The 25519-nt window shown below is 31.2% G+C and overlaps 3 protein-coding genes across 4 annotated transcripts; 1 reads left to right on the top strand and 2 right to left on the bottom strand.

The window, feature by feature from the left end:
- On the bottom strand, window positions 1-6665 carry LOC129915704 (GATA zinc finger domain-containing protein 14-like). 2 transcript variants are annotated; one of them, XM_055995358.1, is made up of 4 exons: window positions 6261-6664; window positions 1934-2004; window positions 1495-1868; window positions 1-1431 (listed from the first exon to the last, which is right to left on the bottom strand). In XM_055995358.1, exons 1-4 carry the CDS (start codon window positions 6279-6281, stop codon window positions 56-58), a joined length of 1842 nt encoding a protein of 613 aa, XP_055851333.1. In that variant the 5' UTR covers window positions 6282-6664; the 3' UTR covers window positions 1-55. The 2 variants fall into 2 exon arrangements, with proteins under 2 accessions (XP_055851333.1, XP_055851332.1); XM_055995357.1 differs by having other exon boundaries at window positions 1-1868; window positions 6261-6665.
- Window positions 6666-11473: 4808 nt separating this feature from the next.
- Window positions 11474-12044, bottom strand: LOC129915067 (uncharacterized). Its single transcript, XM_055994527.1, has 3 exons — window positions 12008-12044; window positions 11884-11945; window positions 11474-11822 (listed from the first exon to the last, which is right to left on the bottom strand). Exons 1-3 carry the CDS (start codon window positions 12029-12031, stop codon window positions 11474-11476), a joined length of 435 nt encoding a protein of 144 aa, XP_055850502.1. The 5' UTR covers window positions 12032-12044.
- Window positions 12045-15344: 3300 nt separating this feature from the next.
- On the top strand, window positions 15345-24719 carry LOC129914684 (SKI2 subunit of superkiller complex protein). The gene is made up of 7 exons (XM_055994025.1): window positions 15345-16194; window positions 19376-20832; window positions 20891-21070; window positions 23358-23934; window positions 24000-24178; window positions 24234-24365; window positions 24436-24719. Exons 1-7 carry the CDS (start codon window positions 15360-15362, stop codon window positions 24637-24639), a joined length of 3564 nt encoding a protein of 1187 aa, XP_055850000.1. The 5' UTR covers window positions 15345-15359; the 3' UTR covers window positions 24640-24719.
- The last annotated feature ends 800 nt before the right edge of the window (window positions 24720-25519 follow it).

Genomic DNA, 25519 nt, shown 5'->3' with positions numbered 1-25519 from the left:
TAAAAGTAATGAAAACATCTATTTATTTATGAGTATTTATGTATTTACACATTGTTTATGAACTTCGAACATCAATATCGTATATCAAACCATTGCTATTGGTTGTTGATGTTGGAACAGTACTTGTTCCAATTACATCTCTTTGTCCATTGTTATTGTTATTTGTACCAGCAAATATTGACTCGACTAAATCATTGTTATCTTTCACTTGCACATTCAAATCAGTATTTGGTTGGTAGTTATTAGCTGTATTTGGTGATGGAGATGGTAATCCTGCAAAAACTGATTCGATTAAATCATTTCCATCAGATTGATTTAGATTCTGTAGAACATTATCACGATTGCCGGAATTATTTTGTTGAGTATTTGCCGGCAAACCTCCAAATACACTACTTATCAAATCATTGCTATCATTTGGATTCGAAGGCTGTGCTTGAGATTGGCCTTGTGGTTGTGCTGGTTGGGAAAGTGGTAAACCGTCTGGCCCAAAGCCGGCAAAAGTTGTTTGGATCAAATCATTTCCTCCAGCGGAGGGATTTTGAGAGTTAGATTGAGGTTTTTCAGTGAAGCCACCAAATATTGAACTTACTAAATCATTGTTGTCATTAGTTGATGGCTGAATTTGTGCTCCATTATTTCCAGTAGATCCAATACCTCCAAATGTAGATTCAATCAATCCGTTGTCGGTTGGATTTTGTGCTCCAAAATTGTTATTACCTTGAGAAGTTCCAAAGTTGTTGTTATTTTGACCATTGCTGCCAAATTGATTTCCTGGTTGAGTTTGAGGCAAGCGATTTCCTTCCGATCCAATTCCTCCAAATGTTGATTCAATTAATCCATTGTCAGGTGTTTTCTGTCCTCCGAAATTGTTATTACCTTGAGAACTTCCAAGGTTATTGTTATTGAAACCATTGTTGCCAAACTGATTTCCTGTCTGAGTTTGAGGCAAGCGATTTCCTTCGGATCCAATTCCTCCAAATGTTGATTCAATCAAACCTGTTCCCTGCGAAGAAGGTCTGTTCTGGCCGAAACCATTGTTAGTTTGAGGTACATTATTGTTATTGTTTAAAAATTGATTTTGGAATTGAGGCTGACGGTTTTGATTTGTATTAGATCCAACGCCTGGTTGTGTTCCGAAGCCGTTATTATTATTTTGGGCATTATTCGGGTAGCCGTTAAAATTATAATTATCAGCTCCATTGTTTCCAAATTGATTGGGCTGTTGTGGTTGTTGGTTTCCATTCCAATTATTGTTTCCTGGATAATTTGAAAATCCTGGCTTTGGATAATTTTGTCCTTGTGAAAATCCTGGCTTTGGATAATGTTGTCCCTGTGAAAATCCTGGCTTTGGGTAATTTTGTCCCTGTCCAAAGTTTGATCCCTGATTAAACTGACCTTGAGTGAATGGTAAGCCTGGTTGCCGTTGATTATCTGAATTAGAGGTTTTATTTTTAAATAAAAACGGATTCTCTGGATTTATTTGCATTGGCTCACTGTTATATTGTTCTCGAGGAGGTATATAAGTCAAGAACGGGTTGAATGAAGGTGCCGTTGATGGTGTATTGTGAAAACCATTGGGTTGTTGATGTCTATGATGTCCATGGTGGTGACCAGGGGGACCATAGTGACCAGGAGGTCCATGATGAGGTGGAGGACCAGGAGGTCCTTGGTGACCAGGTGGCCCATGATGAGGTGGAGGCCCGGGTGGACCATAACCAGGCTGTAATTGTGGAGAATCAGGTTGTCTGGTTAATCTTTCGGCCAAGATATTTAAAGGGTTGGCAATTGCACCAATTATATTTGCTATTGGTTGTGCAAGGTTTGGTTGTCCTGATGACCGATATGTTTGTATTTCATATTGTTGATAACTAAAATTAAAGTAAAATATTTAAAATATTGGAAAGTATTGTAGGTATAATTGGAAAATTCTTACTTTTGTTGATTTCGAGTAGCACGTTTTGTTATAGCTGCATCAGAGATGGTGTATAATAATGTCAACGATATCTAAAAAAGAAAATGATAATATCAAGTCCTGTTTGTTAGGATTTTAATGATACAGAATTCTGAGTGGAAGAAATATATTTGAATAGTGCATTTCGGTGCATTAAATACATGGACACCAGATTTCTGTGAATTCTCCAGGAAATCTATAAAATTGTTTAGGCGGATTTTTTAACTAACTTCTTTACATTCCACTGGGAAACTTTGGTGAATAGTCAGGTTATAAAATATATTGGGAAACAATGGATTTGAAATTATCTTTCGAACAATTCAAAATAAGTTGTATTAGATGAGCTCAAATCAGATATCCACGAAAATAATGCTGGTGTTCCACAAGGCTCCGTCTTATAACCCACTCTTTTTCTTCTTTCAACTACCTTTACAACAAAGTGTTAGGAGTGATAGGGAATTCTTCTATCTTTGAATCAATTGACACTCTCGAACACGGGAAAATGTTTTACTATATAGGCTATTGATTATGTCGTTCAGAAAGGAACTAAGACGTTCACGGGTTTTTATTGCAGGAATCGTTCAATGTGTTATAAGTACGGTGACCATCCGTCCCGGTTTACCCGGGGCTGTCCCGTATTTCTGCAGCTTTTCCTGGGTTTTTATTTAAGAAACCCGGGACGTATAAGTGTCTCGTATTTTGTAATTTGTCTCCTGATTGTCCCGTATTTGGACATTCTCTGATTTTTGTATTCAATATTTTAAATACTTTGTACGAATAACAAGAAAACAGTCAGTAGCTGGAAATTAAAATTTTTCTAAATTTTCGGATTAAGCATTAAGCCTAGTACGCTGCTGAAGCAAAACAAAAATTTTTCTAAGTTTCCAAATTCAAAAAACTTTTGCTGCATGAAAAATTGCCTGGACAAATATATGGGAGTGACAAACGATTGAAAAATCTCCATATATTCTAGCACAGGTAAGAATTTCGTTACCTAAGCTGCGTATTGTGCAACGAAAAGCAAAATTGTGTGCTGGTTTTGTATGAAAATTTTCGTTTCGCCTCTAGACTAGGCTTAGTTTTTTTTAAATGTTCGTCAATTATTTAGTTCCAGCTCCTGTTTGTCAGGTTGCTACACCAGGTAAAATGTTTTCGAATAAAGAACAACATATGCAAGAGTAAAGAACCCAGATAAGTTTCAAAACTTTTAAGGAAATGTTAAAAATTGTGTTAAAGACCATACAATTTCAAAATCATTTATAATAAAATTAAAATGTTAAAAAACAGCTCAATCGATTTTGATTAAAAAAATATATTTTTTAAAGTTATGAACAGACATTATTATAAAACCATTTTCTTGATTTCTTTCGTATATGACTTAAATGATTGCAACAGAAACGCTCCCATAAAGGAAATCTTGATATCAAAATAAGGAAAAATTATGAAAACTCATTTAAAAAAATTTTAATTAGGTAGGTATTTTTGGAAAATCAATATTTTCAAAACGATCTAACGAATTTTTTATCTGTCCCGGGTTTCGCTTCCAGAAATATGGTCACCGAAGTTATAAGAGAAGATAAAACCGCGGAGTGCTATTAAATGATAGGGTGGAAACCGAAGAGGGGTGCAAAAGCCCCCTTTTAGGTTTTTTCAATATATCTCGTAAGCCAAGCAAAATTTTGATATATTGTATTCAGAACCAAGAATTGATAATGATGTTTTGTAAAGGGGTTAAATACAATCATTGTTAACTATGGGAAGGGGGGTCTATCTCCCCCTGTTTTGGCGAGGTATAATTTTAGCTTTTGAAAAAAGTATCATTCATAACTGTAAGTGTTGCCGTTGTTTTTTAATAATTTTTTTTAAATTTAATTTTTTTTTAGAAAATTGCCCCTCCCACCAAAACGGGATGTTCTTTTCTTTCTTTTCTTTTTTGTTAATGCTGCGAAAAAAGCTTATCTTACGAAAATGAACTCTTTCCCACCAAAAATGGCCGAGCAAATGATAAATGAACACAAATAAAATTGGTACGACGGCACACAAGAAAATCGTTTTTTGAAAATATCTTGACTTCAGGATATCGGCCAGCAAAAATATACAGGGTGTCCCAAAAGTAATGGATCAAACGAAATATGCTGATAGGCCAACCTTAGGGCTCTCAGAATTTGGTAACTTGTTCATCCCAAATCTTTACGGTTTTCGATTTAATGCAGTTTTTGTGAAATTTCGAAAAATCCCGACTTTGCAACAGTATTTTGCTTCCTCCGCTCATAATTGATTTTTGTTTTTTACAATTCTTTCACTAAAACATTGCCAAATAATAAGAAATAATTATTTAATCAAAATATTTTTTATTTCTTACACCACTTTGCTGCAAATTATGTAACAGTTCCATGTTTTATAAAAACTCAATTTCTTACTTTTATTTGAGAGGAACATCCCGAAAAAAAATTGTATGGTGGGATACTGGTTTATTATTTTAAAAACTTCCCGTGTAAATGCAGTTTTCAAAAATGTATAAAAATTTCCAAAGTTAAAATTAGAGCGAAAGATATTACAATTTTAATGCAAAGAACAGGCGTTTTCAGAGCTATTTAACAAACAAAAATCGAGACTTTTATTCAAAAAGAAATAAACAAACAACAGTCGAGGAAATGTTTTTATTTTTCTTTGTAATTTTTCTCTAAAAAGACCTGTTTTGTTGCATTTAAATTGTAATATCTTTCGTTCTAACTTCAAGTTTGCAAACTTTTATACATTTTTGAAAACTGCAATAACACGGCAAGTTTTTAAAATAATTAACCTGTTACACACCATACAAATTTTTTTCAGGGTGTTGCTCTGAAAAAAAATTAAGAAATTGAGTTTTTATAAAACATGGAACTGTTAATTAATTTGCAGCAAAATGGTGTATGAAATAAAAAATATTTTGATTAAATAATTATTTCTTATTATTTGGCAATGTTTTAGTGAAAGAATTGTAAAAAACAAAAATCAATTATGAGCGGAGGAAGCAAAATACTGTTGCAAAGTCGGGATTTTTCGAAATTTCACAAAAACTGCATTAAATCGAAAACCGTAAAGATTTGGGATGAACAAGTTACCAAATTCTGAGAGCCCTAAGGTTGGCCTATCAGCATATTTCGTTTGATCCATTACTTTTGGGACACCCTGTATAATAAATTATTAACATTTCTTATCAATTTGGTACATATTCTTTTTGTTCAAACAAATAAAGAATATTTAATATTTAGTCAAAGTTGGTTTTTTGTTCAGCAAAAAGAAATTTAATGGGCCTCGTTGGGTGCAGAGAGCTAAATTTAATTTAATTATAATTCAAATTATTATAAAAAAAAATAGACTACATTGGAATACACTGGATTTTTATTTTATTTTCTTTGTTTAAACAAAAAGATAATGTACCGGAAAATCAAATCTTTTGGCATTGGAACTTGAATAAATTTTGACGTGATTTGAAAATAAATTTAATTGCATTTATTTTTCTCCCGCATAAAAACTACATGTTTTCGACTATATTTTACACGGGCTATTATAGTATTTTGTGACAACCATTAAATCTTCACCAATAAATCATTAAAAATATTAAAATTTACATTTTATAATTTGCATTTTTTAATAGTAATTTTAAAAATGAATAAAACCTGCTAAAGTTAATTATTCACTTAGCTTAAATCTCAATGGTGTTAAATTTGTTTATTTGTAGTAAGAGATTATCTAGTTGTACACAAAAGATTTTGCATTCGTTTTACATTAAAGCATAGTAAATACATTATTAAGGGATTCACATGCTAAAAATTAAAATTGCAAAAAAGAATACAAATTTAAATTTTTGTTAATAACAATATCGTGCTTGCATCAATAAAATACAATGCTCAATTATTCAAGAACGTACACAAACCGAACCACGGAACCGAGTACGGAATTCAAATAGCGATTTCTATTATAAATATCTATAACTTCTTTTAAACTTCTTCAATTTTTTTATACAAAACAACACTTTGAAGAGATTCAGGGTATTTTTTATCATAACGTGGTTTAAAATAAAAACTTTGACATTACAGAAAAGCACCTGGAAGTAAAGAAAAGTTCTTTCTATTTTATTTGCATCTTGTCTGCTCTTATGAAACAAAATTACGTACTATTTGTGTACTAAAGGGTAATTAAATTGTTTCATAAATCAGTTTGGCAATGAAATAATTAAATGATTATTACTCTGCTATTTTTTATTTGTTTTGAGCTAAGGCATTTAACTACAAATATATCAAAAACCACTAAATTTTAAACTTACCAGAAAAAGATACCTAGTCATGTTTATGTTTACAATTATTATAAATGGATAGTAAAATAATATTTAATGTTAAATGACGATATCAACATAAAAAAATATCAAAAAAACTTGTTAAATCAGCAAATTTTTCAAATGTCGATGCGCGATGCTAACAATTATTTGCTAATGAATTCATTTATTAAAAGATTATTTTTAAAAACTTAATCAACCAGTTCTATGAGATATTCTCGTGTGAAATATTAATAAACGAAAAAAAAATTAAAAAAGATGCTTTAATAACAACAAACCGGGCTCGAGATAAGAAGCCCTATACAACCGAGATGACACAATAAAACAACTACGACGACGACGGACAATCTCTCACGGCCAGAGCACAGATTCGATTGGTGATCACGACCCCAGATATTCTTCTCGAAAGCATCATTTTGTAGTTATTTATTTATTTATTTAAGTTGGCAATTCATTTTCAAGAATTTGTTAAATACAAAGTATTGAAAAGAACAGATCTTATATGTATTGCCATGTCTAGTTTGTTTTATGCTAAAAAGTAAACTGTTAAAGATAAAATAACATAAAATGAAATAGGAATAGAAAAAATGTGGAAGAATGATTATTTGCATGCATTGAATTATGCATGGTTGCCACTTGTGATTTTAAGAAACCTTCTTTGAGAAAATTATCAATAAATTGTTCCCTTTTTCACTTGCAACAAAATAAAATAATGAAATTTGCACGGTTGTTATACGTAGATAAAGATCACATCCAATTATGCGGATTTCTTCATGATGGTTTTTACTCAAGATGACCTCCGTCTTAAATTAAGCAGAAATCCACTTAATTTAAGATAAAAATCTTCTTATTATCATAAAAGAAGAAGATTTCCATCTTAAATTAAGTGAATTTCAGCATAATGCTCTACATACATGTAATTTTGAGAAAATGGAGGCACTTAGGATTCCATCCGAAAGGCTAGATATTTTTTTACTGAAAAATAAGTGATTTCGGCATCATGTTAGTTGGAACTGGCTTTATGAACAGTCTTTTACTTTACGAGCAACAATCTGAGTGTCACCAATTACTGTATCTAAAAATTAATTCGTTTTAACTAATAAATTCCATTCTTTAAAAGAACAGGGAGTTGGTATTTTATTGCTACTTGAGCAACTTTTTTGGAAGACCGTCACTCTCATTAGGCATCTCAGTTAATACTTTTAAAATATAGTCAAAGTTTAATTTGACAGCTGTAGGATGAAATTCAAGGTTGTTCAAACATGCTCTCGAAGTTGAATTGATCGTAATTTTAACAAAATTAAGTTTTTTCAGAAAGTGATTTTACGTGCTTTACGTGGAATTAGATCTTAGTTTAACGATTATTTTTTTTATATTCCTGTTCCTTAAAAATTAAAATAATTTCTCCATTAAAAGTCAATTTTTCGGAGCTTGTATACTTTCCAAAGGCTTTTCTGAACAAAATAATTTTAGGCTTAGTAATTGTAACTCACAAAATTACATATTTTTCATTATTGTTCGAGTCTTTAAATTATTTTTTTGCTATATGACTGGTAAATCTAAAAAAAAAAAAATTTAATTCCATCTTATTTCTCCAAAAAATAAATAGAGCTCTTAAGGTACAACCCTGTTGAAGTTCCGAAAATGTCTTAAACCAAGAAGACAGATTATTACCATTCCAAACGTCGGATTTTGTCTTGCTACGAAAATTCTTAAATTAATTGAGAATGACCAAAGATCCATAAAGCACAACGACAACGTATAGAATTTCTGTAAACAACAGCTCTAAAATTAACGATATGAATAAGGGCAGAACAATTCAAAATATTTGTTTAAGTTTCATACCAATTGACTTTTTTCCTTATTAACACATAAAATTAGCAAAATTATAAAAGATCCGCTAGAACTTGAAGGATTTTAGTGTTTTTTTTAATTTCTAATTTAGCTCTTCTAAAATAATGATAGTCTCCCTTCAAAAAAGAAAAAATCCTTTACCTTAAAAACTAAAAATAATTTCAACCTTAAGAAGAAACAAAATTATTCTTTTCTAGACATTAAGAAATATTTTAATGGTATTGGCAACCATGTTAATCTGATTTACTACTTTTCAAAGTAAGAAATACCCTGAGGTTAATCATAATTTTAAGCTTCCGTGCATTTGGAATATTTGTCAGAATTAGTTTTCTATTAATGTGATTTTGCTAAAGATATTAAGGTAGATGCGCATGCGGTTGATTCATACATACACTCATGTGAAAAAGCTTTCAATGGGGGATATCCCGCACGTTACTTATATTATATAGGCACAAAAAGATTTGGGTTTTTTAAAGTTTGCTTTAAACTTGAAATTTGTTTCCCTTGAAAGTGATGTTTTTTATTGATGCGTGACCCATGATGTGGAATAATTTTTACACGAGGGGCCATTATGGGGAGGCCGGAGTAAAAGAGGTAGCTAACCGTGGCCGTGGGCGTATGTGTGTACCTAATTATTATTTAGTTAACTACAATTTGTTTTGAATCTTAGCCGATTGGCTCTTTCATGTCGATGACGTTGAAAGGAATGCGTTTTAACCATGTATTTCAACAAATAACTAGGGAAGGTTTTGTCAACAATTTCATTTTTTTGTTTACTCATCAGTCGATAATTTAGAATAGGATTTTCTGTTCTAGCGTTTTACAAATCATGGATGGATTATTTTTTTTTAAAGATTTGAACATTATTTTTGTATGTTCTGCTTAGAAAAATGTACCTTTTTTTAATATGAAAAAATTTTTGCCATATGATGGCTTTAGTGAGGTTTTAAAAAATTGTCTACCTAATATATTTTTTTTTCTCAATTTGTTTTCGTATGTTGGCAATTAAAAATTCAACTTAAACGATTTCTTTAACAAAAATTATTAATGTGTGCTATAATTTTTTAAACACAAAAATGTATCACAAGAAAGCTAACCGTTTTAAAAAATTCGAGCTTCTGGTTTAAAAAAAAAACGAAAGGATTCCAACTCAGCTCGTTTATCTTTACACCTTGTTTGTAAAACTTCAATGATAATTTCTGAACATCTTTTAACCGTACAAATTGATTCATTCATTGGCTTAATTGGTCAGTGATAAAAATTTTATATTTACTATTTAGGTTTTTCTATAGAAAAAATATTACGCATACGCCACAGTGACTTATTCTTATGGGTTTATACGTGAGCATTAAATTTTTTTGGGCTTATATGCTGTAGCGAAACTACATCTTAAATTAATAAATTATTGTGATGGATGACTAATAAAAAAAAGCGCTAAAGATTTTGATAAACAAATTTGTTCCTGTATAGTAATTTCGATGTAGTAAATCATTCTGTACATTTCAAAAATGGTGTCTGTAAATAAAGCTTTTCTCAAGTTGTTGGAATCACTACCTAACAAAATTTTTTTTGTAGTTCAGCACATCCAATGCAATGAATATGAAATATTTTTTTTTATAATTTGAACTTGGTATAAATTTATATCAAAAATGGCATTCGAAGCAGTTTTCTTTTTCTAAAGCACAACTTCATCATGAAACTCTAATTTGAACTGAGAAGAAAATATTTTTAACAGCTTTTCAAAATGAATATTTAAATCTTGACATTCTAAGAACAATATAGTGAAAAAAAAAAAAACAAATTCAAATCCATCTAGTAATTCAAAAGTTGCAACTCGATTTCCACTTTTCCAGCTTTTCGATCCACTGTGCGGCAGATTTAAACTAAATTTAATACTATATTTTCACCTTCGTTTTTAGGGAAGTAGATTAAAAATAAATCTCGAGATTTATTCAGGTTAATGCTTAATCTACTTCGCTAAATCTCGGATTTAGGGTAGGAGGAAATATAGTACATATAAAGCTTAATCTTTTCTAAATCACAAAGATTTACTATACAAATTTGTACTGTAAATCTCGTACGAGTCATGGATATTAAAGAAAAAAACTCATCTAAATGTTCTTTGAGGTTAGTATTTTTATTGTTTGTTTTGGGCTGGACTTGGTCGTAATCGCTTCATTAAATCGCAAACAAAAATTTGTTCGCGAAATTTTGGAAACTTTTTGCATAAAATAAACTAAACTAAGGCTTAAGGCAGTGAAAGAATCAGTTAACGCCTCTGAAAATTCGTAATAAGTAGAATAAGTATAATAGAAAATTTGATTTTTGAAGAGCTGTTAAAATAAATCTTCTTATAAATCATCTCATGCGGGGGAAACACAATTTTGAATCTCCCGCCCTAAATCTCAACGTTTGATGCAAACGTAGGATTAGTCAGAACAGGTAAGAAAAGATTTGTCGTATAACCTATACCTACTGCCTAACCTATACTTACTACTCGTAAAAGGCCCTAACTAAAAAAAATTTGGATTTTGGTTTTTTTTGCATATTTGGAGTAAGGCCATTGTCTCTGATTTATCCTCATTTATTTTTTTTAACCTATGTCTTCAAATACGTCAGAAAATTTTTGATTTTTTTCATTTTTATATGCAAATTGCGATATTAGATTTACTGTTTCCCTCTACAACTCAGAAGTAAGAAAAATGTACTGAGGGCCTTTACGAGATAATGGGCAGTATAGCACGCAACACGCTTGCAATGATGCATGTGTTTGTATTATACTGTATAAACACATAACACTCCTTTTGGCCTCGCCGTTATCAGGCTAAAAGAACACAAGCACTTCTTGGTTGAAAGATATTTTTTTTTACGTGATAACGTCTTATAAATCGATGAAACCTGGCCAAAAAAAAATAAGTGTTGCCGTTGTATTTAAATATTTTTTTTTTATTTTAAGATATTTTTTAGCAAGTTGTCACTCCTTCAAACGGGCAGAAATAGACCCCTCTCCCCTAGTACTAATTCTCTTCAAGAATCCGTTAATACATATTTTTAACCGCGTGGAGTTATCTTTCAATAGAATCCCCACCTTATACCATATGCAATGCATACATTTCTTGTCTCTCAACACCTTTGTGTCGATATATTCGTAAATACTTAATACTGTTTCTTATTACGGTTTTACCGGATGCCAAATCAATTTAATAAAACTTTTTTTTTCAGATATGATGTTTTAATTTTAATAAATTAGGTAGTATTGTACATTGGAAATAAATATTCAATTAAATGTAAAATGTAGGAGATATCACTATAAAATAAGTTATAAGTTTGTACATAATTTGGCCCAAAACCTATGATGAAATTGGCTGAACTCGATAGTATTGTTGGGTTGCAGGATCAAGTAAAATAAGAGCTGGTTGTGGTTGCACTTGCTGTTGATGTGGCTGTTGTTGTTGTTGTTCGGGGGGGGAGTCAACTTCAACAACATATGGAGTGAAAATGTTTGATAAAGGATTTGTAATATTAAAAGTTGGCAAAGGTAGACGTGCTCTTTTCAGGAAATTATTCCAATATGTAGCAATAAGACCTTGATTAGTTCCATCTGCGGCATCTTTTCCATCAATTCGGATGTCTTGAGGTTCTTCAGTGTCACCTACAGCTTCTACAGCTTCAGGAATAGGTTGAATAGCCTCTGGTTCTCTGGTAAAAAAAATTAACATAGTAAAATGCTGCAAAAGTGCAGTAGCAAAATGTAACTTACTCCTTCAAGTTAGCTGTTGTATAGGCATTGGATAAAACGCTTCCAAAAGCCACTAATAGAAACTATAAAAATTAATATAATAAATTAAAATAAATAAATAATTTTTGGACGAGTAAAATCTTACAGCAGTAACAAAATATTTGGACATTTTAAATAAGTTTAGGAATTTATAGTGAAAGAAAAATTCTACTCGTGCTCCAATATGGTTTATTTGCAACCAAACCCAGATCTGCAATGCCTGCAAAATATTTGATCTTTTAAACTTAAACTAAATTTATAATCGAGATGATACCAATCTCTACTCTTTATCGATGATACGGTGAAATTTGCATTCGTAATCGAGGAGAAAAGTAAAAGTCCATTAACTTTGATTTGATTTTGTAATTTTATTAGTTTTTTTTTGTTTTGTTTTAATTCATGCATAATAAATAGAGTGGAAGTGGAATAATTATGCGATTTATTTATGAGTTCTTGAAAATGATTTGATTTTGTATTCGTTTCTTTTCTGAATTAATGATATTAACCGAAATTAGTAGTTCACATAAACGCCTACCTCTGCAGAAAATAGTTTCGCTACATTTTTGGGTATAACTATCATGGATGAATAGATAGTGAAGCTAAATAAAAAATATTAACATTTTTAAAACAACTATTGTACGAGGATAAGAAGTGTTTTATTATATACCTAATTATAAAACTCGTGCAGAAATTCCAAATATAATTCAATACGAATTAATAGATAATTTTTAAAACAATTTAATAATTATAAAATCGTAATAATCAGACATTATGCTTTACGATTATTGACAATGCGAAAAAATCCGCAAAACTATTTGTGTGTCTCTAATTCGAGCTGCAGTCCAAATATTTTCTAGGACCAAAATTAAATGTATACCTACTTGCCTTTTGTCCAGCATAAAAAAGACAATTTATCGCATTTATATTCGTTGAATCGTTATTAACGGATAAGCGGATGCAATTGACAGTGGGAAAGAAACGCTTCGTTCGTTTTGGCAGTAGAGCTTCCGTTCCCGTCCGTCTATTATAGTTGGGCCTTTACAAAGATCCCGATTTTTGTACGACATTCCGTTTCTTAATCCGTCGTCGTCCTCGTTTGAAAAATGTTGGGAATAAGAAAAGAATAATGTAACTGAAACTTAATCTCAGGTTATTATGATGTGTTAAAATTTGTATTGATTTCGGCCATTCCATTGGATTAAGATACTACAGCCTTAGATAGTGTTTAAATTATTTAAATAGAATAATAACTTTTTCAAGCGCCCGGAAGCTTTTGTTAAAATTCAATCAAAATAACCCTCACTCATAAACGCACTTCACATTTGAAAAGAAATGAAAACATAAGTGAATTAATCAGTAACAAGTAATATGTGAGCTGTGGTAAATCACCAAAAAACAAAACCAAATATTTTGCAAGAACTGATTTGAAATTTCTTTACTTGAAATTATTCGCATCCTGCTTCCTGTTGCTTTCCCTGTTTTTCCGTTTGAGAAAAAGAAGATTTTTTTCCAAAATTTGAATTTTGAATACACAATTTACGCAGCTGAACGAAAAAAATTCAAGCCTGCAAAGTTGACAGCGAAAATGCTATCGAAAAAATATCATCGAGGTCCTAATACACTGGGCAATCGGGTTGCTGAATTATTGCAGTCGAAATATTTGTTTTCCTCTTTATTCGGAAGCAGATATTTTCGGATCAAAGTCCCGAAATCAGTTTTAGCTTACAGATATGAGATCAGAGTGAACAGGCCTATACATTCAGCTAAAAAATATACAAATTTATTTTTTTAAGATTTTCGAAAATTATCCAAGGGGTACCCTTTGTCTAAAAAAAACGATTTTTCAAAAATTTTCTCCAAATTGAGATATCAGAAGAAAGGACTTTAGACTCTATTCATAACTGAAAACCAAATTTTTGTAGGAGTTCGGGTTGCTGAATTAATTCCAATCGAAATATTTTTTTTTCAAATTCGAAGTCAAAAAAATCAGCACGCGTTTTCGAGATATTTCCACCTCAAAACCTCAATAATTGGTTTTTTGCTGCTTTTGAATCATTTCCCTAACTTACAGTGGGATCATACACGATCCTTTTAAATTACTAAAAATAAAAGCAGTTTTTAAGTTAGAAATAATTTGACTAATAATTAAAAAAAAACCGTCAGCATTAGCTCTTTGAATCAACAATAAAAGTGAATTTAAATTTTTCTCTACAGCTGCGTACTGAAAATCGAAAAGCAAAACGCAATTTTTCGTTGAAGATTTTGTTTAGATATTTTTATATGGTAAATTTTGTTTCGCTTCAGCAACATACCAGGCTTTAACTAAGAATAATTATGTTTCCGGTATCGATACCCGAAAAATTGAATAATAAAAATATGGTAAAATTTTTCTCAGTATAAATCTTGGGATATTGATTTTTCCGGACACTAACCAATTTTTCAATTTAAAGCCTAGTACGCTACTGATGCGAAACGAAATTTTCCACACAAAATTTCGCTAAAGAAAAATTTCGCTTTGCTTTTCGTTTTTCAGTACACAGCTCTAGCGAAAAATTGGAGAGTTTTCACTCATTTGTCACTCTTACTTTTTGCTGTCCTGTGCATTTTTCTTGACTTCAAGAGCAGTGTTGACGGTTTTTTTACTTTTAATTCATTTATCATTTTTTATTTTGACTTTGCAGAATACTCGATGATATTTTTTCGTAATCATTTTCGTTGTCGACTTTGGAGACTTGAAAATTTTTCGTTTTGCATTAGCATCGTACTAGGCTTAAACATATAATTTTTAGCTATTTTTTAGTTTTTGGTTTCCGAGATTTATAGCCTGTTTTTATTAGAGCCAAAATGATATAATTTTGCAAATAAGGTCAGTTCAGATTTCAAATTCAATTTTTTTTTCTATGGAATTTTGACATTCGAACAGAGATAATTTGAGTAATTATCTAATTTGGGCTGTAGTGAAAACAGGCTACAAGCCTAGCAAACATATCACGCTAAATTTAAGCTGGCATTTTTTTCTGAGCACTTCATAAGTTTTAAGACCTTGCTTGCTAATCCCTTTTACATTTCTTTTCAAAAAGTAAATTTTCATACTCCAATTCCACAAAAAACTTAAAAAAAAAAACAACTTGGATACGCGTTTATTACTGTCTGTCTATTTAAAATACTCATTTATTTAAACTTCCTACGAGAATTCAAACCTCTGTAAGCAAAATGAACGGATATCCGTTTTTTTTCACAATAAATGGAACTCATTAAAATGCACAAAAAATTATACCCAAACAGATCTAATATTTTTTTGACAGCAAATTATTTTCTGACGTTTTGATTCTATTCACCTGAACACGTCAGCCAGCAAAACATCAAAATAAAAAAAATACAAAAACAAATTTACCACAAACTCGCAGCAGATTTCTTGAATTTTTATGAAAAAATACATTTATTTTAATTAAATTAAAATGAAAGAAATAGAAAATCAAAACATAAAACAATTACAAAATTATATACTATGTCCAAATATATCCATACACGATCCTTTGCCGTGTGTTATTCCAAGAAAATTCGATGAATCTCGGCTATTCAATTTGCCGGGATGCCCGGCTACAACAAAACTTGTACAAAAAAGAGATTTCATCTCGGGAAAGGTCATTGATTTTATTGAAACCGAAGTAGAACAAGTTGGTGCTATGGCCAACAATTCAATGTCAATGCGCCGTGAACCGGGTCTCTTGGAAGAAGTTACCCGAGGTTCCGCAATGAATTTTCCATTTTGGCCAGGTGGCTTAGATGAACCACAAAAAGAAATCAAACAAATAAAATGTGATGATTTCAATTTCGATATAGAATTGTTGACAATTCCTCCAGGCTTTAGTCGGGGCTATGAATTCAAAGAAAGTTCAAGGCCAACCAAGTCTACGAGTAATAATATCAATCTTTTGAGTAATTTGGAAAAAGAAACTGATGTTCAAGAATGGTTAAAGTTGACCAAAGAAGAAGAGAAAGCTAAAGATTGGGAATCAAATTCGAATGAATTCAAACATTCGATTCATGATGATAAACTTCTTGAAGTTGACTTTGGTCCTGTTTTAGATATATCGACGGTAACGACAAATCGAAACGCCAAGACTGAATGGGCTGAGAGTGTTGATATCTCTCAGCCAATTAAAGATTTTAAAGAAAAAATTCCCAAACCAGCATTGGAGTATCCATTTGAATTGGATGTTTTCCAAAAGCAAGCCATTCTTAAGCTTGAGGAGGGGAAAGATGTTTTTGTTGCCGCTCATACATCAGCTGGTAAGATAAACCTTTTATTGTTAAAGTACCTGGGTGATCGAGCTTTGCTTGGTGTATTTAAATGTAATATAATATATCTTAAAAAAAATAAGATCCAATGCAAACCAAAATTTTTGCTAGTGGATTTTAGTTTGCAATTTTATAGGTATGCTGTTTCCCGAATCGGACAAGTTTTTTCTTGGCATTCTAAGGCTAAGCGAGTAACAAAAATCGAAATTTCCAATTTACAATCCAGTTTTACTTACATTTTGAATATATGTACCTTAGAACATTCTCTGTATTATTCCTAAGTCATAGATGGCAACCGGATAGAGCTACAATAATGCCACAATATTGTGAGACGACGAGACGAGAGCGAAGCGAGATTTTTTCTTGGTCATTGAAATCGTCAGCCATTTGGTAATGTAAAGATTTTTTTTGTAATTGTTTATTTTCGACAGGAAATAGAAGAATGTGTGTGAAAAGAGGGAAATTATTTGGCCAAACATCAAAAACTGGATATCTATTTTACTCTCGCAATGCTCTCCTCTCGCCGTCTTGCAATATTGTTAATCAGGAATAACACACTACTCGATCGTGCAATATTGTTTTTCAATAATTTTCTATGAAACTTTTCCGAATATGTTTTGCTAGCTTTGAATTAATACAGTGAAAGAACATGTATATTAAATTTTTTTACCAATCTGACTAATACAACTCAATATCTAGGCTATTCAAAAGTTCTATCTCCATTCATTAGAAATTTCAGTGTTATGTTGTAACACTCTTCTTTTTTTAATATTTAGCAACCCCGTCTCTGTTTTGTTCTATCTAAATGGGTGCTGTATTTACTTAAATTTTTAAATCGCTTAGAACTTCGCCTAATTAAAAAGAACAAATCCTCGACATTTCATGGAAATCTTAAAATTCGTTACCAAAAAAACTTATGAATGAAAAAAGTGGGAGTGGCAGTGGGTGAGTTGTTCTAAAATTACTTCCAAATTTTTTACTCGCTTAAAGGTAGGTAATCCACTATTTTTATTTTTTTTTTGTTGCTCTAGAAACCCCTTTAGCAAAAAAAATTGTAAAAAACAAAATTCCATCACGAGCGAAAAAAATTTTGGAAATGAAAAATTTATCAAATTCTGAAATCCCTTATGTTGGCTCATCAGCATATTTGGTTTGAACCATTACTTTTAAGACACGCTGTATATTGGAGTTAAACCGATCAAGCGCTACAAATTTTCGGCAACTAGACTTACCAAAGAAAATGTTACTTGTCCTAGATAATTGTGTAAAAAAAAAAAAAAAACAATTGCACCATTGTCAAATTTCCTAACAATTTTAAAACAATTTTTTTTTTTTGAAATCAATATTATTGAAAAAAAACAACGTTTTTGGTTATTGGTTGAATTTTGTTAAACTGTAGCTGCCATATCGTCGGCATAAAGTCAAAACCGCGAATCTGCATTTTTGAACATTTTCACTCTAATGCGTTATTTAATTTGTTATAGGTCCCTCTATTCACTGCGTCAACCACCATCTTCCATCTGTTGCTTACCACCCTAGACTATGAATATTTGTTGCACGAGTTTCCATTAGTTTGCATGAGTTTCCAAAACTTTGAAGTCGTTTCTACAGTAAAAACTACAATTTTGCAGATTCGTGGTTTTGGCTTTGTGCCAACGTTAGGATCAATATGGAAACCCTACTTTTTTTAAAGCGGCTCTAACGGCTCCCACTTTTGAAATAGGTGGCAATTAAAATTTTTGAATTACATATTACTTTATTTAACTCCTTAATATAGGGGATGTACATTTCACTCCAAATTTCACTACACATCTTAAATCTGAATGTAGGGGCAAATTCGTTTTTGTATACCTACAGACCTTTTTTTTTCTCAGTCGACTCTCAACCGATTTTTGAAAATAACCACGAATAACGGGAGGCAATAGTGCAGTGGATGTAGTGCCTGACTGCTAACCTTAACTTTAGGTGTGGGTTCGAGCCCTACCTTAGGCAGTTTTCTTTTATTTAGCCCCCAGCTTGGACGCCACCCGTGGGATTATATGAGATAATAATCATCTTATAATCAATTCACTGTGCCAACAGAAAATTCTTTCCTATATTTCTAATCCTTCTAACTAGTGCCGTACAGTGTGCATTTAAAAAACCTTAGGTCTTACAGGCACTTAGTTAAATTACTTAAAAAAAAACATAAAAAAAAACCTATACAAATAAAAAGTATAAATTTTTATTATAGTTTTGGACTAGCTGACCCGGCGGACTTCGTTCCGCCATTTCTTGTATTTATTTCTAATTTTCGACTCTGTAATTAGTTAATTTTCAAATGAAAAAGAGGATCAAATTCATTAAATGAATTTAAAAATTTCACTTTTAAACTTTTAGCAAAAGTGGCATATGCAAAATATTTATGCATGCGCATCATTAAAACCTATATTTCCTATAAGTTTGAGATTTTTTGCAGACTTTTAAAAATTCCAAAAAAATAAAAGACTACTCAAAAATGTCCCTAAAAATTAGTTGTTTTTCAAAAATTTGTATTTCAAAATACAGGGCCTATGAAAAAAATCCGTATGAGACCCCTAATTTTTTTTAATATCTTTCTAATGGTGCAACTCAAATTTCTGTGCAATATTTTGCGTACCTGTAATTAGTCTTTTGTCGATGGTCTATGACTGCAAAAAAACCTTCACAACTTGTGTTTAAAATTTTTTTGATTTTTTTCAATACCATTTTTAACTATTGAATAAATTTGTCTATCATTTAAAAAAAAAAGTCAACTCTTTACGACTTACCGTTTAGAAAATAGCCTCTTTTTTCAATGTCGTGTTACCCCTATTTACCCTATAAAATCTAAAATTATTTTTGCCTTAAACCTTCTCCTCTTATGCCTCTTTGATTTAAAAAAAATTAAGAAAATAAGTCAGCCGGTGTGGCCGGTTAGCGAACGTACACAAAACCAAACTTTAATATATATAATAGATACTCAGTAACCAAAAAGTCCTTTTCAGGGAATTTTCGATATGAATTACAAAATCTTGTAAAGCAACTGTAGCACTATACCCCGTTTATAGCGGATTTTTTTTAGGTGTCAATTCTCTATTTATTCAATGATTATACTTACCATTTTCTACTCATATATGTACATATTCATTGAATCTAAATTTTCTTATTTTAGGCAAAACAGTAGTTGCTGAATATGCAATCGCCTTGTCCCAACGGAATATGACTAGAACCATTTACACATCTCCCATAAAAGCGCTATCAAATCAGAAATACCGAGATTTTAAAGAAACTTTCGCAGATGTTGGACTAATTACAGGCGATTTGCAAATTGAACCGACAGCAACATGCCTCATCATGACTACAGAAATCTTAAGATCCATGTTATACTGCGGCAGTGATATAACACGAGATCTAGAATATGTAATACTTGATGAAGTTCATTACATAAACAATCCAGAACGTGGACATGTTTGGGAAGAAGTTATAATACTCCTTCCTGATCATGTGCGTATAATAATGTTATCGGCAACTGTTCCAAATACAATGGAACTAGCAAATTGGGTTGGAAGCACGAAAAAAAGAATGGTCTATGTGATTAGTACATTAAAAAGACCAGTTCCACTAATGCATTATCTTTACACTGGTTCGGGTGGGAAAAGTAAGAATGACATTTTTCTAATTGTCGATGCTAATGGCAACTTACTCGAGGATGGTTATTCTAAAGCAGTCTTGAAGAAGAAGGAAACGACTAGTAGTAAACCAAAAGGTGGACCTGGAGGAGGTAAACAAGGCGGAGCTAAGCAAGATCAGAATCTCTGGGTTGGGTTGATTGACTTTTTGAAAAGAAATAACAAAATGCCCGTAGTTGCATTCACTTTGTCGCGAAAGCGCTGTGACACTAATGCAATGGCTCTGCAATCATGCGATTTAAATACAGCACGCGAAAAAGGTGCTGTACAGAAATTCTTCCAGCAATGTTTGATGAAATTGAAGCCCCCAGATCGTATGCTTCCTCAAGTTCTCACAATTAAAGACTCTTTAGAGCGTGGAATTGGTGTCCATCACAGTGGCATATTGCCAATTCTCAAAGAGATTGTCGAATTGTTGTTCCAATCTGGATTGGTAAAACTTCTGTTTGCCACAGAGACCTTTGCTATGGGCGTGAACATGCCAGCAAGAACTGTAATCTTTGATTCTCATCGAAAATTCGATGGCATGGAAGTGAGAAATCTTGGACCAGGAGAATACATTCAAATGGCTGGTCGCGCTGGCCGTCGTGGCCACGATGAGAATGGAACTGTGATTTTGTTGTGCAAACAAGATGTGCCGCCAGTAATGGATTTACGTTCAATGATTTTGGGACGACCTGAGAAATTAGAATCACAGTTTTTGTTGCGTTATTCAGTTATACTGACGTGTTTGAGAATCGAAAGTATAAAAGTGGAAGATATAATGCAGTTTAGTTTTAAAGAATTCAATATGAAACAACAGATTCCCGCTCAGGCTAAGCAACTTAAAATGGCTGAGGATAAATTCGCATTGATGCCGGAATTAGGTGAACACTTGAAGCCATTAGTAAAATTTTATGTTATTGCTTCGGAATATATAGAGCAAAAATCAAGTTTAATGGTGAGTTGGGATTTGTTGTTGAATTCAAATCGGTTTCATTTTTGTATTTTTTTTTAAGAAATCTCTAATGAGTCAACCAAAAATAATGAAAGAGGTAAAAGTCGGCAGAGTGCTGATGGTCACCCAAGGACGACACTACAACAAATTGGGAATTTTATTATCAATCAAATCGGTTGTTGGAAAGGAGACAGTTTATAAAGTTCTCGTTCTTGATCATAATCAAGTATTTGAATCAAGGGTAAGTAAACTGATGTTTCTGAATTTTTAAACTATGGTTTTATTTTTTCATTTGCTTTTTTAATATTAATAGTTATATTATTATTGAATATATCCAATTTGGCAGAGATTTTAAATATTATGAAAAATAGTAATATTTTGGAAAAAAAATGTCAGTATCTGAAATTTAAGGCAATTTTTGTTTAGCAAAATAAAGTCCAAGTAAAAAATGTAGAAAAAAAATATTAAAAATGATAAAAAAAAAACTCCGCGTAAACCGTTAGATGAATAGGAAAAAGTTTTGAGACAAGATTAAATCGTTATTAGTATTTGTTCGAATTGAACAAAAAAAATTTCAATCAGTTGAAGTTTAAAAAACAAAAAAGAATGAATCGAAAACAAGAAAATTATTTTAAAAATGTTTGGACTTAGAATTATCTCAGGAACTCAACGTTTTCGTGACCGCGGAACACCCTGTGTACAATTACAAAAAAATTAAGAAAAAATCTTTAGAAAACTTTCAATATTCAATTCAAAACTATAATTGTTCTAGAAATTACTTTATATCAGTAAACTTTTAAACTGATATCCCAAAAGTAAAAATGAAATGTGCCCATAATCTCGTAATCTCTTTGCATATTTGGAGTTAGGGCATTGTTTCTGATTTATTCTCATTTATTTTTTTAAGGCTAGGTATTCAAATAAGCCAGAAAAATTCAATTATTTTTTGATTTTTTTTAAATTTCTTTATTCAGATTGCGGTAAGCGATTTAGGGCGATTTTATTCACTCGAAGTTGAAAACAACTTGAGAATTTTTTGTTTCAACTTGACGAATTTGTTTTTATTCAGTAAAATTTAACGTTTTGAACTTTCGATTATCAAATCTAGAGTTTTTCAACTTTAAATATTTTCAACTCCGTTAAAATTCAGAAGCTTGCTGAGCAATCTTGAGATTTTAGTTCGAAATTTTCTTGTATATTTTCTTATTTTTTTTTGTGGCAAAAGTTTGTTTTCATTAAAAATCGTGAAAAATAGGAATAATATGAACTTCATTTTATCCGTTAATTTATTATGTTTCGGGAAATTGATAATGATTTATGAACTTTTTCGGGTAGTGAAGATGATGGAAACTTTCGAGTTTTCTTGTGTTTATTTCTGATGTGGAATATGTCTTAAAAAATATTATACTTCATAATAACGCTTTGTAACTGACAGTATTTTTTAAATTGTCATAAATATCCCAGGGATATTTTTCAAACTGAAAGTAGGTCAACTTTAGGTTTTTAACTTAGAAGTTAGGAGAGATGTTAGTGAATAAAACTAATTTTTAACTTGAGTTTCAACTGTTGATTTGAAGACAACTCTCAAGTAAGCTAACTTTAGAGATTTTTTTATTAGTAAACTCTTCTTCTTCTTGAAAAATTTTTAAAATAGTCAAATACTGGAATTTTTAACTAAATAATATGTTTTTTAAAGATTTTCAATTTTTTAAATTCTTTATAATTTGCTGATTTTAGCGTTTTGATTACAAGATTTTTGCCACTAGAACCAAAATATACTTTTCTGAGAGTTTTAGGGGTGTTGAATTTGAAGAAGTAAAATTTTCTATTAACCTCCGTTTTTGAAATGTTATCGTTATAAATTTTAACAAAAAACGTTATTTTGACGCATTTTATAACGATAATATTTCAAAAATTGAGACTAATATAGTATTTTTGACTTCGGATTCGATTTCATCGCCCCTAAAACTTTCAGAAAAGTATATTTTGGTTCTTGGCTAAAAAACATTTAATTTTGTTGATCAGTGAGTTACATGCATTTTTCCAGGATCTCTCGAATAACTATGAAGAGTAGAGTTACACATATCTTAATCTGCCTTGGAATGCTTCGGCTGGCATAGCCTTTTAAGTGACAAACGTTTATTTTTTCGTTTTTCAGTGATAGTTCCGTTCCCAATTTTGGTCGCAATTAATATATTTTATCTTGTACATAAGTATAAATTAACACTATATTCACGTTTACAATGAACTTTACAATTACCAAAAAAAAAAGCCGAAATTCGTTGTTACTTTTCCGACTCTTTAAAATTTTCACTTAATTCCATTTTTTTTTTTTTTGTAAAGCAATTTGATTTTTATAGGTGCATTCCCTGAAAAGATTCTAAAACTTCGTTTTCACTTAATAATTTAAGTTTTATTTAGAATTAATGGCTAAAATAAAAGTGTTGCCTTTAATTAAATGACCCATATGAACCTTATAATATATTTCTTATTTAACTAATTATTTAATTCTATAACTTTTATTCCAGGAAGCATTAAATCGTGGAGAAAAATTCAACAAGTTAATCTCCCTCACGCCACAAAACAGATTCTTCCAACCCGATGGCATTGGAGGTCATACAATATTAGACATCAAAGCCGGTGATATTATTGAAATAACAAAATCAAATATGAAAGTCGATCCCGATGCTATTATTCATAATTGGGAGCAACGTCAAATTGAACGTTTCAGAGATTCTCCACCCAGTACATCTGTAATAAAAGCAGTTTCTGAACTTCAATTACTAAATAACAACTACATCGCCAATCCAGATTCGGTGAAGTTTATAAATCTTACTTCTGAAGTTAATGTTTCAGCTGGTTGTGAAATGGCTGAAATTCGTTTAATTGAACACTTGTGGAGTAAATTGAGCGAAATTCTGCCACATACAAATATTGCTGGTTTTGAACAAGAATTTAGTGCAGTATACGATAAGAAGATCCTAGAAAGACGCATTGAAGATTTGAAATTTATGAATTCTACTAAGAGCTTATCACTTTATCCAGACTATTGTAATAAATTGAAAGTTTTAAGAGCTCTAAGATATATTGATGAATTAGATGAAGGTAAGGTCATTCTCCCTTATTTATATTCTCCTATTTTATCGATACCTATTTTTTTTATTATTCAGTGACCTTGAAAGGAAAAGTTGCTTGTGAAATGGGTTCGAATGAATTGTTGATAACTGAATTAATTCTATGTAACATGTTCAATGACTTGGAACCTGCGGAGATTGCTGCACTGCTCTCTGGACTTGTGTTTCAGGCAAAGATTCAAGGAGAACCAATTATTCCAGAAAGATTGAAAAAGGTTTGTAATCAAAACTTTTAACATTTCAGTTTGTAATTTATGATTTTTTTTTTAGTGCGTTAAAGAATTCGAAGAAATCAATGATATCATTTTGAAAGAAGAACTTAAAAATCAAGCTGTTATGGAGACTGAAAATCGTTTGAATTTTGGTTTAGTTGAAGTTGTTTATGAATGGGCTAGAAATAAGGTAACAATAATTTCTTACAATCAATTAATACAAAGTTGATATAATAATTTTTTTTCATTTTTGATTATAGCCTTTTGCAGAAATTATGGAATTAACAGAAGTACAAGAAGGCATTATTGTGAGATGTATTCAGCAGTTAGATGAAACGTTACGTGATGTTAAGACTGCAGCCATTCGAATTGGTAATCCAGCATTGCAAAGCAAAATGGAAGAAGCTTCGAATGCTATTAAAAGAGACATTGTATTTACAGCAAGTTTATATACCGCTTTGTAATACTAGTACGTAGGAAGAAATTTATACTTTTTGAATATTCAATAATCGAAGAATTAAAATTGGAATTTATGTACATTAAAGGTATTTTAGTATTTTTAAAACATGTTATTATCATCTTTAAATCTTCCTACACGCTTCGCAATACAATTTAGCAGCCCAAAAGATGGATCTATAGCTAGGGAAATCATGTTTCATATTTTTGAGTCGATTATTGAAGTCAAAGATCTATTACTATGTTATAATTTTCGTTACGTTTTTCCTTAAAAATGTCCGCAACTGTAGTGCAATACATTTATAAATGACCTGAATTTCTGATCTACAGATTTTACCTTATCAGTAAATTATTTGGATCGTATGCTTACTGAATGGTTGCTGGTAAGACCCACGGCAGGGGACCCCTTTTGTATTTCTTCTAAGGAAACGATAAAGAAGTCATTTCCAAGACAATCGTTTTACGAAATAAGGCATCGGGGATGTTAAATAGTCGAATCAAGAAAACTTTTACCTCAAAGTAAATCCTCACAAACAGCTCTGTGGCCTGGGTCATATTTTATAAAACGATTATCGTTGCAACTACATACTTCGTTCTCGTTAAAATTCGATTACGTATTACGATAATCGTATTATTTGAACGATACTCGTTAATCTTTACGACTGCCATTTACCTATCTTTTGACTTTCGTTTATCTCTCATAATACTATTGTGTTTGCTTGTAGAATACATATAACGGATATAAGCTTTATAGTGACTATCATTTAATCAGACCAGTTACATAGTTATAGAATACGAAGTCGATCGTTTAAGATTCGATTTCTCTCTTTCGATTCGGCTCGAATCGCTCAATTATGTAATACGAAGCGAATATTTCCAAAGTTCTAT

This window comes from Episyrphus balteatus, chromosome 3 (assembly GCF_945859705.1).
Source record: "Episyrphus balteatus chromosome 3, idEpiBalt1.1, whole genome shotgun sequence".
NCBI classification, from domain to species: Eukaryota; Metazoa; Arthropoda; class Insecta; order Diptera; family Syrphidae; genus Episyrphus; species Episyrphus balteatus.
The sequence above is the reverse complement of the archived record's forward strand: the minus strand, read 5'-3'. Positions and strand labels throughout refer to the sequence as shown.